General features: G+C 31.9%; 1 protein-coding gene across 2 annotated transcripts; it reads right to left on the bottom strand.

Annotated features, from left to right (window-relative positions):
• Window positions 1–27: 27 nt before the first annotated feature.
• Window positions 28–12,240, bottom strand: LOC134712307 (uncharacterized). Of its 2 annotated transcripts, XM_063573727.1 has the most exons (9): window positions 11,932–12,234; window positions 10,781–10,875; window positions 8,954–9,047; window positions 6,949–7,061; window positions 4,351–4,432; window positions 3,450–3,535; window positions 2,426–2,536; window positions 1,025–1,171; window positions 28–241 (listed from the first exon to the last, which is right to left on the bottom strand). In XM_063573727.1, the coding sequence occupies exons 1-9, from the start codon at window positions 12,008–12,010 to the stop codon at window positions 179–181; spliced, it is 870 nt and encodes a 289-aa protein (XP_063429797.1). In that variant the 5' UTR covers window positions 12,011–12,234; the 3' UTR covers window positions 28–178. The 2 variants fall into 2 exon arrangements, with proteins under 2 accessions (XP_063429797.1, XP_063429798.1); XM_063573728.1 differs by lacking the exons at window positions 3,450–3,535; window positions 4,351–4,432 and having other exon boundaries at window positions 11,932–12,240.
• Window positions 12,241–12,979: the final 739 nt, after the last annotated feature.

Below are 12,979 nucleotides of genomic sequence, written 5' to 3'. Positions count from 1 at the left end.
AAAAAGAAAGTGTAAGGTATTATTAGTTTAATGAAAACATTGATAACAATTAAGATTAAACATAAACATAACATAATCAAATATATTATACATGTAATAAGGTACAACAATATAACTGCATTTTACATTTCCCTAATATAACACTGTGTAGTTGCGTTTGGTATTTGTTTAACAGACCTCAAGTATGAAAGGTAACCAACGTATTTCCTGTTTTGTCTGTATGAAATCGGAGCTTTTCAAACTGTAAAAAAAAGTTAAACAATTATACATTTTGACAGTAAACAATAGTACAATCGTGGAAGAATAACGAACACCTAAATAACATTAACCTTTATATTTGAAACGACAAAAACATTTCTTCTATTGCGTTTGAATATATAATCTGGGTAATTTTTTTTAATTGTAATTTGTTTTGATTTGTATATTCTTATTATCAAATTGAACAAATGTTGACACGGACACTGCATTATTTTTTATTTTTTTCTGTTTTAAATCTTAAAGAGTAAAATCACAAAAACCTGAACTCCAAGGAAAATTCAAAAGGGAAAGTGAAAAATCAATAGACAGTTGGCAACCATAAATCAATTGAAATAAGACCGTGCCGGCCAACAGAAGAATAACATCCCAAAGTTTAACAAGCAACACTAACCCAATTGAAAAACTGATTGTAAACATCGCATCTGTGAAATGGTAAGTAATTACGTGTTCACTATTGGCACCAGTTAGTGATTAATTAAGAAGAAAAGTTCATTTCAGAATTATTCAATCAACGGAATTTGATTCTCTATACCATCTTTAAATAATAAGGAATTATATATATATAACTTAGCTTCAGTGAAAAAAAAATGCTTATTTTTGAGACGGGAAGGTTTGCTAAAAAAAACCACAAGTGCAAGTAAAATTTCTGACATAGCAGAATTTCAAACAGATAAATAACGCACAGTTTGTTAATATTTACAACTGCCCTTATGTTCAAGTCCTAAACACACATACCAAGAGAGATCAAAGTATACAGTAAACTTACATGAATAGTACATTCTTCAATCAGAGTTTTAATATAATAAATAGCATCATCTTGTTTATTCTTTTCATCCCTGTTCTTTGATCGCATTATAACTATACTGTTAAGGAGATGTTTCAATGATTCCCTCCGAGCATTATATGATATTTCCTGAAATTAAGAAGTTCTATTTGGACATAAAAGTAGCAAAGGAAATAACAATGAGATAAGAAATATTGTAAGGGATTTGTCGCAAAATTAAAATGAATTTGCAATCATAATTTATTTGCACTTAGTGAGATGTTTTTAATTTATTCTACAATCGACTTACATACTATACTAATATATGTGGGTAGAAAACCAAGAGCGATATACGCATTCTAGACGTATACAGTCTCTTTGTTATCTGGTTCTATAACGAGTGAACGGTTATCATGGTTATGTCAAATCATTGATTACCTCACATTTCAATTAGGGGTCTTCATTGCAGTCCGCGTAAACTTATGTCATGTCGATTTCTTTTAAGACACTTTTAATTTGCAAAACACTCATTTGCAAATCCGCCGCCGCGTTTCCTTAGAGCGACAGTGTCTTGTATATAGCCAAAATGTGCATAATAACATGGGATTCAATAAGTTCATTGCTTTCCGGCTGTTATTTCTAAATACCCCCGGTATATTTGCAATTTGATTAAGAAAGCATGGGATTAAGACAGGCTGAAATCCAATGGGATTTACCATTTTGATAAAAATACAACGATTTGGATGAAAATCAAAACGTACAAATTGTTTTGTATGATAAATACACTAACTGTTTCGTGTCTTTACATATCAGCTGTATATGTACTCGGCTCGAAGCAGGAGTAATAGCTTGCCGCAGCTCGCATGCCATCTGTTTCTTAGCCCCGTACACATACAGCTGATTTTTAAAGACAATATACAGTTATTAGTATTGCCTATATGTTTACGTTACATGAATATCAATTATATGGTCATTTTTATAAATTTTCTGTTTACAAAACTTTGAATTTTTCGAAAAGTAAGGATTTTCTTACCCCAGGAGTAGATTACCTTAGCCGTATTTGGCACAACTTTTTTGAATTTTGGATCCTCAATGCTCTTCAACTTTGTATTTATTTGGCTTTTAAACTATTTTGATTTGAGCGTCACTGATGAGTCTTATGTAGACGAAACGCGCGTCTGGCGTATAAAATTATAATCCTGGTACTTTTGATAACTATTTACGTTAAATTAACACTATCTGTCCACATAATCCATCATATTCTATATAACGTCTGCTTTGAGTCACCCGGAAAAGAATGTTTATATTATTTTGTCGAACTCCTAGAAAATTCTTTTACACGTTTTCCATGTTTTTTTTGTGTAATATAGTTTTAGAATTTAACATTTGAAATAAAAGCCTTACCCACTGAATGCTCCCACGAACAGGTTCCATATTAAGAAATTCTTCCTTCACGGATGCCGCTTCTTTCGTTATTCGTTCAATTTCCTTGAAAAATCGACCAACAGGCGCATGCTATAAATAGAAATGAATTATATGGTATTACTGGTGATTCGATGGATAAAATCTGCCGTAGAGTTGTCACTGGTTTTGACGATATATATATATATAAGTTCGTCTGAACCAGTAACAATTCTATGACATATTTTATCAATCCCTGTTCTTCCTTCACCGGTATTCGAGCTCATGCTACTGCGATATCATGGCAACAAATCGCATTGCACTTTGCCCGGCGCGCTAGACCACTCGACTACCTAGACTCGACAAAAATCATGTTTTCGGTGGCCGGGTGTTCCCTTTCCTCGTCCGTTTTTATCTAGCGTCGTCATATAGTACATGATATATAAGGTAAATAGATGGAATATATGTATTTTAAATCCACAAGTGAACACTGTCTGTTAAGGTTTTTAATATAACTACATAAAATCTTCTCGTCTATACGCTCGTTTATTTCCTCATAAATGAGATTTAATCAATGAATACTAGTATACAAAATATTTAAACCACACAACAAAAAAATAAACGAAATAAAAACGGCAAACAAGTTGATACATATACAGAAAAATATTATACTTCAAACACTCGACATAAAGGCCTTATGCAATAGTTAATTATGACATTTCATGTATTGTCTAACATGACACAAATTCCGCATGTTGCTATGCATTGGACAACATCTGAAAATATTCGACAATAACAGTGCATTACATAGAATGCATATCGATTCTTTGTTCCTGTAGACTTTCAAATAACAAAATTTATTTACATGATGTAGTGTAGTGATGATTTGTACGAAAAAGTAAGAATGCAAATAACAACGACGCTCCGTAAATACAAAATATGCTTAAACAAAACTCGGTATTAATTTTTAAATCTGAAGTTATGAATAACAAAAAACAAGTAATGCATTGGTAATGATTATTCTTACATTCTTTGATTTTGCTAAACACTTTTTACACAACATTCCATTTTGTTCTAAAACGATATGCTTTCGACAAACTATACACTTCACATCTGAAACGAACAACTACAAATTAAAAATCTTCAATTGCAAACCCTTTAACCTACATGTAGGTTTGCAATTAGATTTGGTAGAAACAAAGAAGATTTCAACTTTATAAAACGTAATTGGATTATACGTACCCCATTTACTAGATGGATTTTCAATTAAGTCTTTTTCAAAAGAAAACAAAAGTTATGTGTAACCTTGTCTGCAGAAGCAACACCATGTTTACCATTAAAGGTAAGACGGGTGATTTGTAATATTTTGGTGTTTCAACATAGACAGGTCATTATTTGTTCATTATATCTGTACACATTTTCAATGTAACTCTTTTTTAATGATTTTCTTTTTATCTGACATTTATAAAACATCCTCGACATAATCCAGTAGAATAATTTAGATTAGTTGTCAGGTTTTGGATTTATGATCACTGTAGTTCGTTCTTTCGACTGACACTTTTGTGTAGAATTTCTTTTTCTGTACTTTTAAATTGGACCTGTATGTATGTTTTACTATCTTGTTTCAATAATTGTGAAAGTCAATAGGAACAATTTTATTGAATATAATAATTAATTGATTATAATGAACCATTCTATCTTAAAACACACCTGAAGTGATTGTTAAAAAACGTTGTTTTTTTTTACAAAAGATAGCAATACAGTTGAAACTAGAAGTAACATGACTATTTCATTGAATTAAATTTTTTTTTTTAATTTATACAGATGTGGCATATAAAAATTACGGAAGCCCTGGAGTGCCATGCAAAATTAAAATTAAAACAGTAATCATTGCATGGAATAATGATAAACATATTAATAATACTAACCAGGTTTCCTTCCAAAACCTACTAGAGAAGACGAACTTTGACTGAGAGCTAAAATCAAATCTTGACTTCCAAATGAATGTAGCTAAAATATTGAAGATAATCAGTAAGGAATTTAGGATACCTGGTAAACGCTGTTGTATATGTAAACTATTGGCATTATTCATGTGCGTACATTCATTGTAATGATTACAAGTTTTATCGGACTACAGATGAATTATCACGTTGTGATTGGTTAAACGCCGTCACGTGGTGACCCCCTATGAGACCGTATGGGGTTAGTAAGTTTCATATGGGGTTCATGACGCGTTAATGGCGACGTCATCTATTGATATTGTTGTGTTTCATTGTTTATTTTTCAACAAAACGCCGCAGAAAAAGTCCAGCGTCCGATAAATTCGTTATACGGTTAACTACCGACCCCCTACGGGTCCATAGAGGGTGAATAAAATACATAGGGGACTCGGCCTCTGGCCTCACCCCCTATGGATTTTACTAACCCTCTATGGATCCGTATGGGGTCAATAGCGAACCATATAACTTATAATATTGCCTCTTGCTGTTAGAAAAATAAACTGTAAAATATTTATCAATTAGTTAATTACTTAACACTTCACAAGTTGAAGAATAACTATTGTTAATTACCAATAGTTTCTTAAAGTTAACAGTGTTTAATGTTACATGCTATTTTTGTTTGTGTTTGCCATATACATTTCTTAGGAATTATGTTATCTTTCTTGAGTTATTTTGATAGTGACTTATCTACCGAAACTATTTTTTGCCAAATTAAACCATCTGATTAAGCCTCTTTTCAATAATATTTTGACATATTGTGTCATCTCGTCCTCTGGTAAGTTATCTACAATCTGTCAATGATTTTAACTCTTTCATTAACTTATAACAAAGAACATATCTTTGGTAATAAAACACATGAAAATAATGGAATTAACTTTTTTTTTGGAGTGAAAACCTATCATCGGATGTTTGCTATTGTTGGCCCTTTTCATTCTGTGGACAGTTTTGACTTTACACAACACTTTCACATAATATTATCAAACATTTTTTCCCTATTTGATTAAATAGTCGTTTGGTAAAATTGATATCAAATATATTAACTGCAACTCTTTCAAAGCCTTCTTGAGTGATCAATGTATAATAACGATATGTGTGTTGAGATAATTGACGGTGATTATTTTCTTCTTGATAATATGTAAGTACATTTCGGCCAAAAATATACCGGGCGTGTGGATGTGCCCTAGAACTTGTCTAGGTTATGGGTAAAAAGTCGGGCAGAAGGATGTTTATAGCCCAGAAAGAGAAAAAAACTAGGAGAGAAAGCTCTGAGATAAATACGGGTAAATCTTGGCTCGCACGTTTTGGCTGGCAACCGATCTAGGGGAATGGAACCTTAACTACCAATTAACTACCAATCCACTGACCCTCCAGGTTAGGGGGTTTTGCAAAAGACTTACTACTAAGGATCTCTTCTCATAAAAAATGTAGTCATGGGACACAGACCAGTTACTTTAAACCTTTGCTACATTCTCCCATCTATACAAAGATTTGGGTTTGATGTTTAGCTGCATCTCCTATTTTTTACGGATGTGGTGTTTACCCAGCACGGAAATTGAGATACGATCCGGATAAAACTATCGATCCTTCAAAAATAAACTTACTACAAAAGGTTTCCAATTCAAAAATATAATAAGATCGTTTAATATTGTTTTTATTGGTATTGGTATTGATTTTTTTATAAGTAAATAAGAATTAACTCAAAAAGTAGATGTATACATACATGCACATTTTATGACTCTTCAACCAGTTGATAATTGTATCTAAGCATTGCACAAGGTCATATTTTTTTAAAACTGTTAATGACGTGTTTATAATAAATATATTGAATGTTGGATGTGTACCGATTAATATTTTAGTCTAAGACGGATGATTGTTTTATTATTAATTAAAGGCTTTGAACTAGCTTCCAGTAACTGCGAGTGCTCTCAGATCTGTACTTTGTGTCTTTTTCGTTGTGATGTCAGATGGATAAATACCGTCATGTCTGGTGTGTGATTTTGTTAAATATCTTTTGTATCGACTTGATAAATTAAGTCCTTTTTAACTGATTTGTATAGTTTCGTTCTTATGCTGTACTGTTACGCCATTGTCCTAGGTTAGGGGAGGGTTGGAGTATAAACTAATTTAACCCGGCCACATTCTATTATATGCCTGTCCAAAGTCAGGAACCTGAAATTCAGTGGTTATTGTTTGTTGCTGCATATCATATTTAATTTTGTTTTTACATTTGTCATATCGGGGCATTTTATATCTGACTATTCGGTATGAGGTTTGCTCAATGTTGAAGACCGTACGTTAAACTTATTAAGGATCCTATAAATGTTAACTTATATTTCATTTGGTGCCGTATGGAGAGTTGTCTCCTTGAAAATTATACCACATCTTCCTATTTTTATAAAGTTTAAAAGTTAACTTTAAGAATACAGTATTTCGCATTTCTGCTCTATAAATGGACAAGCTTTACTACGTGCGTTGCTTCTTGCTCGTCACGTGACTACTAATGTGGTATAAATAACATGTACATACCGAGTATGAGGTGTCTCTACTTTTTGATAATTCTCTCCTGTTGGCATCACACTTCAAGCATAAAGTTGAATGAAACTGCTTTTCATCGGACTTGCAAACTGTACATAAATTGTCTATAAAACAGATAAAACAGAAAATTTCTTTACAAATTGTGACTTGGATGGAGAGTTGAAATTGTCGGGTTGGTTCTTATACCACATATTTTTATTTCTTAACACAATATGACCTCAATAATTAACACCTCGTAAAATAGTTATATTTATATTTAGTTCAAAAATGAAAGAAACAAAATTGGGAATCTTTGAAGGCATTAGACGAGCATATGATTTAACAAATTTCAAACATTGATTTTGTTTTAAATTTGGTTCAGGTAAACTTAAGTTAGAAAACGGAAACGAAAAATTGTGCATTTTTTTCTATCTGTTAAGGAGCATAACTCTGGAAAGATAAAAATGTTGACACCAACATTCAAACTTCATCAGTGTGTTGAAGTAATAAGCATAGTGTATAAGTTTCATACCATACTAACGCTAGTGGAAGGAAACAAATTTCGGGACGTACGGTGGTTCAGAATAACAAAAGTAATATTAAATGCCCCCTCCGCTACGGGGGAATAAAAATACATATATGTACTAGTATACAAAATAACTGATGCGGTTCATATGTTGACCCACTTCCCAGAAACTTCCACTTAGATTTATTGTTAATTTTTATAGTTCGTGTCCAGAAGAAATATAAAACCATTTGTCACGGAACGTTAAGCAAGCAAAATGTATTTAAAGAATAAGTCGATATTTCCATTCCTAATTAAAATTTTATTGCGACCAGTTTGCCAGAAAGACGCAACACACTGATAATCCTTATTTCAATATCTTAAATATTTGTCTTTCGTAAATAATATTTCTTAACTAAAATGCTTAAATAGCTTAAAATGCTTATTTTATTAAATATAAAAAAAAAAGAAGATGTGGTATAACTGCCAATGAGACAACTCTCCACAAGAGACCAAAAGACACAGAAATTAACAACTGTAGGTCACCATACGGTTTTTAACAATGAGTACAGCCCATACCGCATAGTCAGCTATAAAGGCCCCGAACTTACAATTGTAAAACAGTTCAAACGAGAAAAATAAACGGTCTAATTTATATACAAACAATTAACGAAAAACATATATGTCACACATCAACAAACGACAACCACTGAACTACTGGTTCCTGACTTGGGACAGGCACAAACAATATTTTAACATTAGGTTTTTGAATTCTTATAAATGTTATTCTCTTTGTTTCTAGGTCCAGCTATACAATGGCTCAACTGTTACCCTGGAAAGGATTTTTATAAAGCTCCTAGGCTTAAAACTGTATCGTTATTTTGAATGAGTGTACATTAGTTATCTTGAAATCGAAAGACAAGTCCTTTCGATGTGAGCAATACTTATTGTGTTAACTGTTATATTCCAATATGTGAACATTAAATGCTATAGAATTGGAAAAGATGTGATATTTGCCTTTTTGATGTCACTTCGATATCACTGTTGGTGGAGTTTTTATTCCCCAGTGTTACCACCACTACAGTTTTCAGCACTTCTGAATAGTATAACTTAGCTGTATTTGGTAAAACTGTAAGAATTCTTAGTCCTCAATGCTCTTCAACTTCGAACTTTATTTAGCCCTTTTTGGACTTGAGCGTCACCTAATGATGAGTCTTTTGTGTCTTCGAAACCGCGCGTCAGGCGCAAATACAAAGTTTCAATCCTAGTATCTATGAAGAGTTTATTCAAATATGTACTACTTTCAGAGATTCCGATGAGTATTATACGAATATGATAAAAACTATGAAACACTTTGGGATTTGGTCAAAAAGATACTTACACTTGTAAAGACTTGTGTACAAATAATCTTAAATCAATAGAAAAAGATCACAACAATATAAATGCATTTCAACACACGTAATCCCAAAACAGATGTACTATTTAAGTAATATTTATGATTTCTCAACTTACTGGCTAAAGTTTGACCAAAACGAAAACTTTGAGGTGGTCTTTTTCGTGGTGTTCTTGAACTAAAAATACCAACAAAAGAGTCATCTTCCAGTTTCTGAAAAAAGTAAGAAGAAAAAAATCACAGTACCGGCGTTGTCATCCTGTTTCGAGCAGATTTTAAAACAAAGGTATGTTTAGAAACAATGTATATTTGTTCTTTTTATATACTGCAACTATTAATACTGTTTTAAGGAAAAAGGGGGAGGGGATCAACAAAAATGAATTTGAAGTAGTTTTACTTTATTTGTTCATATAGAATTGTCATTCATATTATATGAATATTTCACTTGCAATCTTTGTGTTACTAGTATTGATTGATTGTTGGTTGCTTTACGCCGCATTAGCACAAAAAGGCTATATCGCGGCGAGAGCTCATTCGAATATTTTTACAATTTAAGGTGTGTTACTAGTATCTTTCATTTATAAATAAATCTCAGTTGACGAGGAAATAAAAAAAAAAAAAAAACAAGACAACTCTTCCACCCTCTAAAAAAACAACCAAAACCAAAATCAAAGACAACTAGATTTGCGATTGCAAGCAATAGCGGATGGCACCCTTCCCCTATTGCCAGGTGAGCGGTAGCCATGGTAACGGCGGCCATTTTTGAAATTCCAAACTCAAAAGTCAAGTCTACATTAGCTGAGCAACATTTGTTATAAGTTTTAATAAATTTGAAGCATTTTGAAGTTTTTGTATTTTTGCTGTTTCCATGGTAACGGCGGCCATTTTGAATATTCCAAAGTCAAACCCCCGCTGCAATTTTTTCCCTCCACAATCATATACCATTTAATGTCTCTAGAATAAATTAAACATTGATGTTCTAGAATGTTCTGTGAAAATTCAAAGTTTTGACCTTTTTGCATTGTTTCCATGGTAACAAGAGCGATTTTGGAAATTCCAACGCCAAATTCCACATCTTCCAATGTTGCTCATCGTTACTGTGAAGTTTTATTAAGTTTGGAACATTTTGAGATTTTTGAATTTTTTGGAGTAGTTTCCATGGCAACATAGTAGTTCCAATGAGTGCCAAAATCATCCAACACCTGTATATAGTGGGCACCTACAATGTATTAAAATATAATGATTCTGAGTTAAATAGTCTCCAAATAGTTCACCAAAACAAAAAACTGGATTTTTTCACATTTGTTTCGTTTCCATGGTAACGGCAGCCATCTTGACGGTGCCATACCCCACTGCACTATAGAATGTTCTTGTCTACATTATGGTATAGTTCCATCAATATTGTTCAAGCCCATTCCGAGAAATAGCTTGGACAAAAAAGTGTGGAAGAATAAAAATAATAAGAAAAAAAGAAACGAACAATAACAATATGTCACCCCAACTCCGTTGAGGGTGCCATAACTAAGCACATATTCGGTTATTACAACTTCATCTCTTATACTACACTTTGTTTAGTTATCGTCCTAAATCGATTTGTATTCTCTACACATGTAAACCAGACATAAAAGCGATATAAAAAGAAATCTAAATTAAATATAAACTGCAAGAAGACATGAATATTTTATATTTGTGATCATTGTTAAATCTTGTGTAGCTTTGACGTAATGAATCTATTCATGAATTAAATGCTTCAAAGTGTGTTAGTTTTTAAATTAAAAAAAGACAAATACGTCCAGATAATTTATTGGGATCAGACTTTGACAAATTTTCAATATGAAATATATCTGACTTTTTTTGTTGTTGTTTCATGGAATGCGCTTTTTATCGCAGTACAAGTAACGACATAAATCTTTTCACCCTGTCTACAAATACAAGACAGTACTTACATCTGATGACGGATGTCTTCTCATCTTGTCTACACATACAAGACAGTATTTGTGTCTTTCTCCACTGTACTGACCACATTTTGTACACAACTGAGCTGCAAACACGATATATTATGGTACACAATGTTTAATTATTAAACGATATGGCAACATGAACATTTTTTTTACATTTTTTTTTTTTTAATGATTATTTTGAATTTTAATACAACAAAGGATATATTCAATTGAGCAGGGAAACAACAGTATAATTAGATTACAACTTCTAAACAGTATTTTATTTGCTACATTTCTAACAATTTCACATTCCAATATGAGACATATTCATAAAGACCTAGGAACAGACACCCATTTTAGAAAATTATTTTGATTGTTTTCTAGATTGTTTTGAAAGTCAGTGAGGTGATATGTGTGGAAAATTATGGGGTCAATATGTATTTTATAACTTAGTATACTAGACAAGATTGAAAAGTCTGTAATTTGATACAATAATGAATTCCATAGTCAATTAATAACAGTCAATTAGATTATATAAGTATTTTATGAACAAAAGAATAATTACAATAAACTTTTAACAATTGTTACTAATACAATTGTTTTAAATAAACGCTTATTAATTGTAATGCTGATCAAAGCAAAGTAAAGAATTTCAATAAGTAAATCAGAAGGTTGATATTATAAGGAGGCAGCGGTGCGGTGACAAAATAAACTGTTAAAATGTGAACATTAAATTTTTATTATGCCATAATTATGAGGCTTATACTGACCTTTCGCTTAAATTAGTTTGGATATTGATTTGTTTCAATATCATAGTTTTGACTTAACATAATAAACAAAGAATGAGTGTCAAAGGTTATTTTATTGAATTTGAACATTATTGAATTTCAAGAGACGAACAAAAGTTGAAATAACGAGGTAATAAAAATTTACTGCCATATTTCAGATATGGAACAGAAATGTGAACTAAATAAACGTACATTCCGAATATCAACTTACATACAGTAATGAATCTTAGTCTTTAGTCAATAATTTTGGAATTTTAATCAGGTAATTTTTAATTTTAAATAATAAATCACCTCTTAGTAAAAAAAAACATTACATGATAATATGATCGGTATAGTTTTTTTCAAATCACATAAACAATTACTACTTACGGAATTTATATTTAGCCGAGAATTTCAGTCCAGAATTATCAAAATCAAAAGTATTATCCATAAATCGGTCTCCTGTCATCTTTCGATGTTTCTGTAAGTTTCATGATGGCTTATTGTCCTCCCACATACAAACTCATTCCGCGTAAACTGAGTTAGTCTCACAATATACCTTATTAATCTGAATTAAATATATTCCTTTCTGTTTTACAGGTCGAAAGCAAGGGCGATAATATAATAATTAAAAAAAATATACTCGACAAGCGCTTTATTTCAATTAACGTATCATTTAACAATTATATTACAGTTGACATAAAACACTTTTAATATGGAGTCTTACTATTGTTTCTGTCGTTAAAAGAAGAGTGCCAGGTGTTTAAAGATCTAATCAAGTTTACTTCTGAATGATTTTGAAAGGGTTTTCTTGTCTAAATTATATAATTTTAGATTTTAACGTATTGTCTCCCTAATATGCAGTTGATAAACGTAAGAAACGAAAGAAATGTTATTCAGCTGTTTAGGGACAAAAAGCTAATAATTGTAGGTTTGTTTGATATACAATCTCTTAAAATACTCTTAGTTAAAATAATTTGTTTTATCTAATCATAAAGCAAACTGCTGGAGTTAGGACACACGTTCGAAATACCGAACTATTGTTTGCTTAACGTCCAGTGACAAATATTTCACGTTTACTGAGGACGAATCAAAACTGATAGGTAGGCATACGTTCTATGCGAGGTAGCTATATATATAGATAGACGGCAACGAATGATGGGACATTTAACCTGCCACTGAATAATGATGATAATTTTAATTGATGCAGATATTTTGTCTTGCAACAGAACACACACTGTCCCGTGGTTTAAACACAGAGTTGTTTCTATGTTTCTTTACCGTGAGGAAAGCGTGGCATTTGCATCACGGTGAATCAGATAGCACGTTTCCATTCCGAGCGAACGAGACTACATGTATTCATACACCCGCACAGCCAGACAAACTTTAACATTGAAGGATTTGACTACTGGACAGCAGATAACCATGCACAGGTTAC

This window comes from Mytilus trossulus, chromosome 3, assembly GCF_036588685.1.
Source record: "Mytilus trossulus isolate FHL-02 chromosome 3, PNRI_Mtr1.1.1.hap1, whole genome shotgun sequence".
Lineage (NCBI taxonomy): Eukaryota > Metazoa > Mollusca > Bivalvia > Mytilida > Mytilidae > Mytilus > Mytilus trossulus.
Note: the sequence above shows the minus strand (reverse complement) of the source record. Positions and strands in the feature narration are given on the sequence as shown.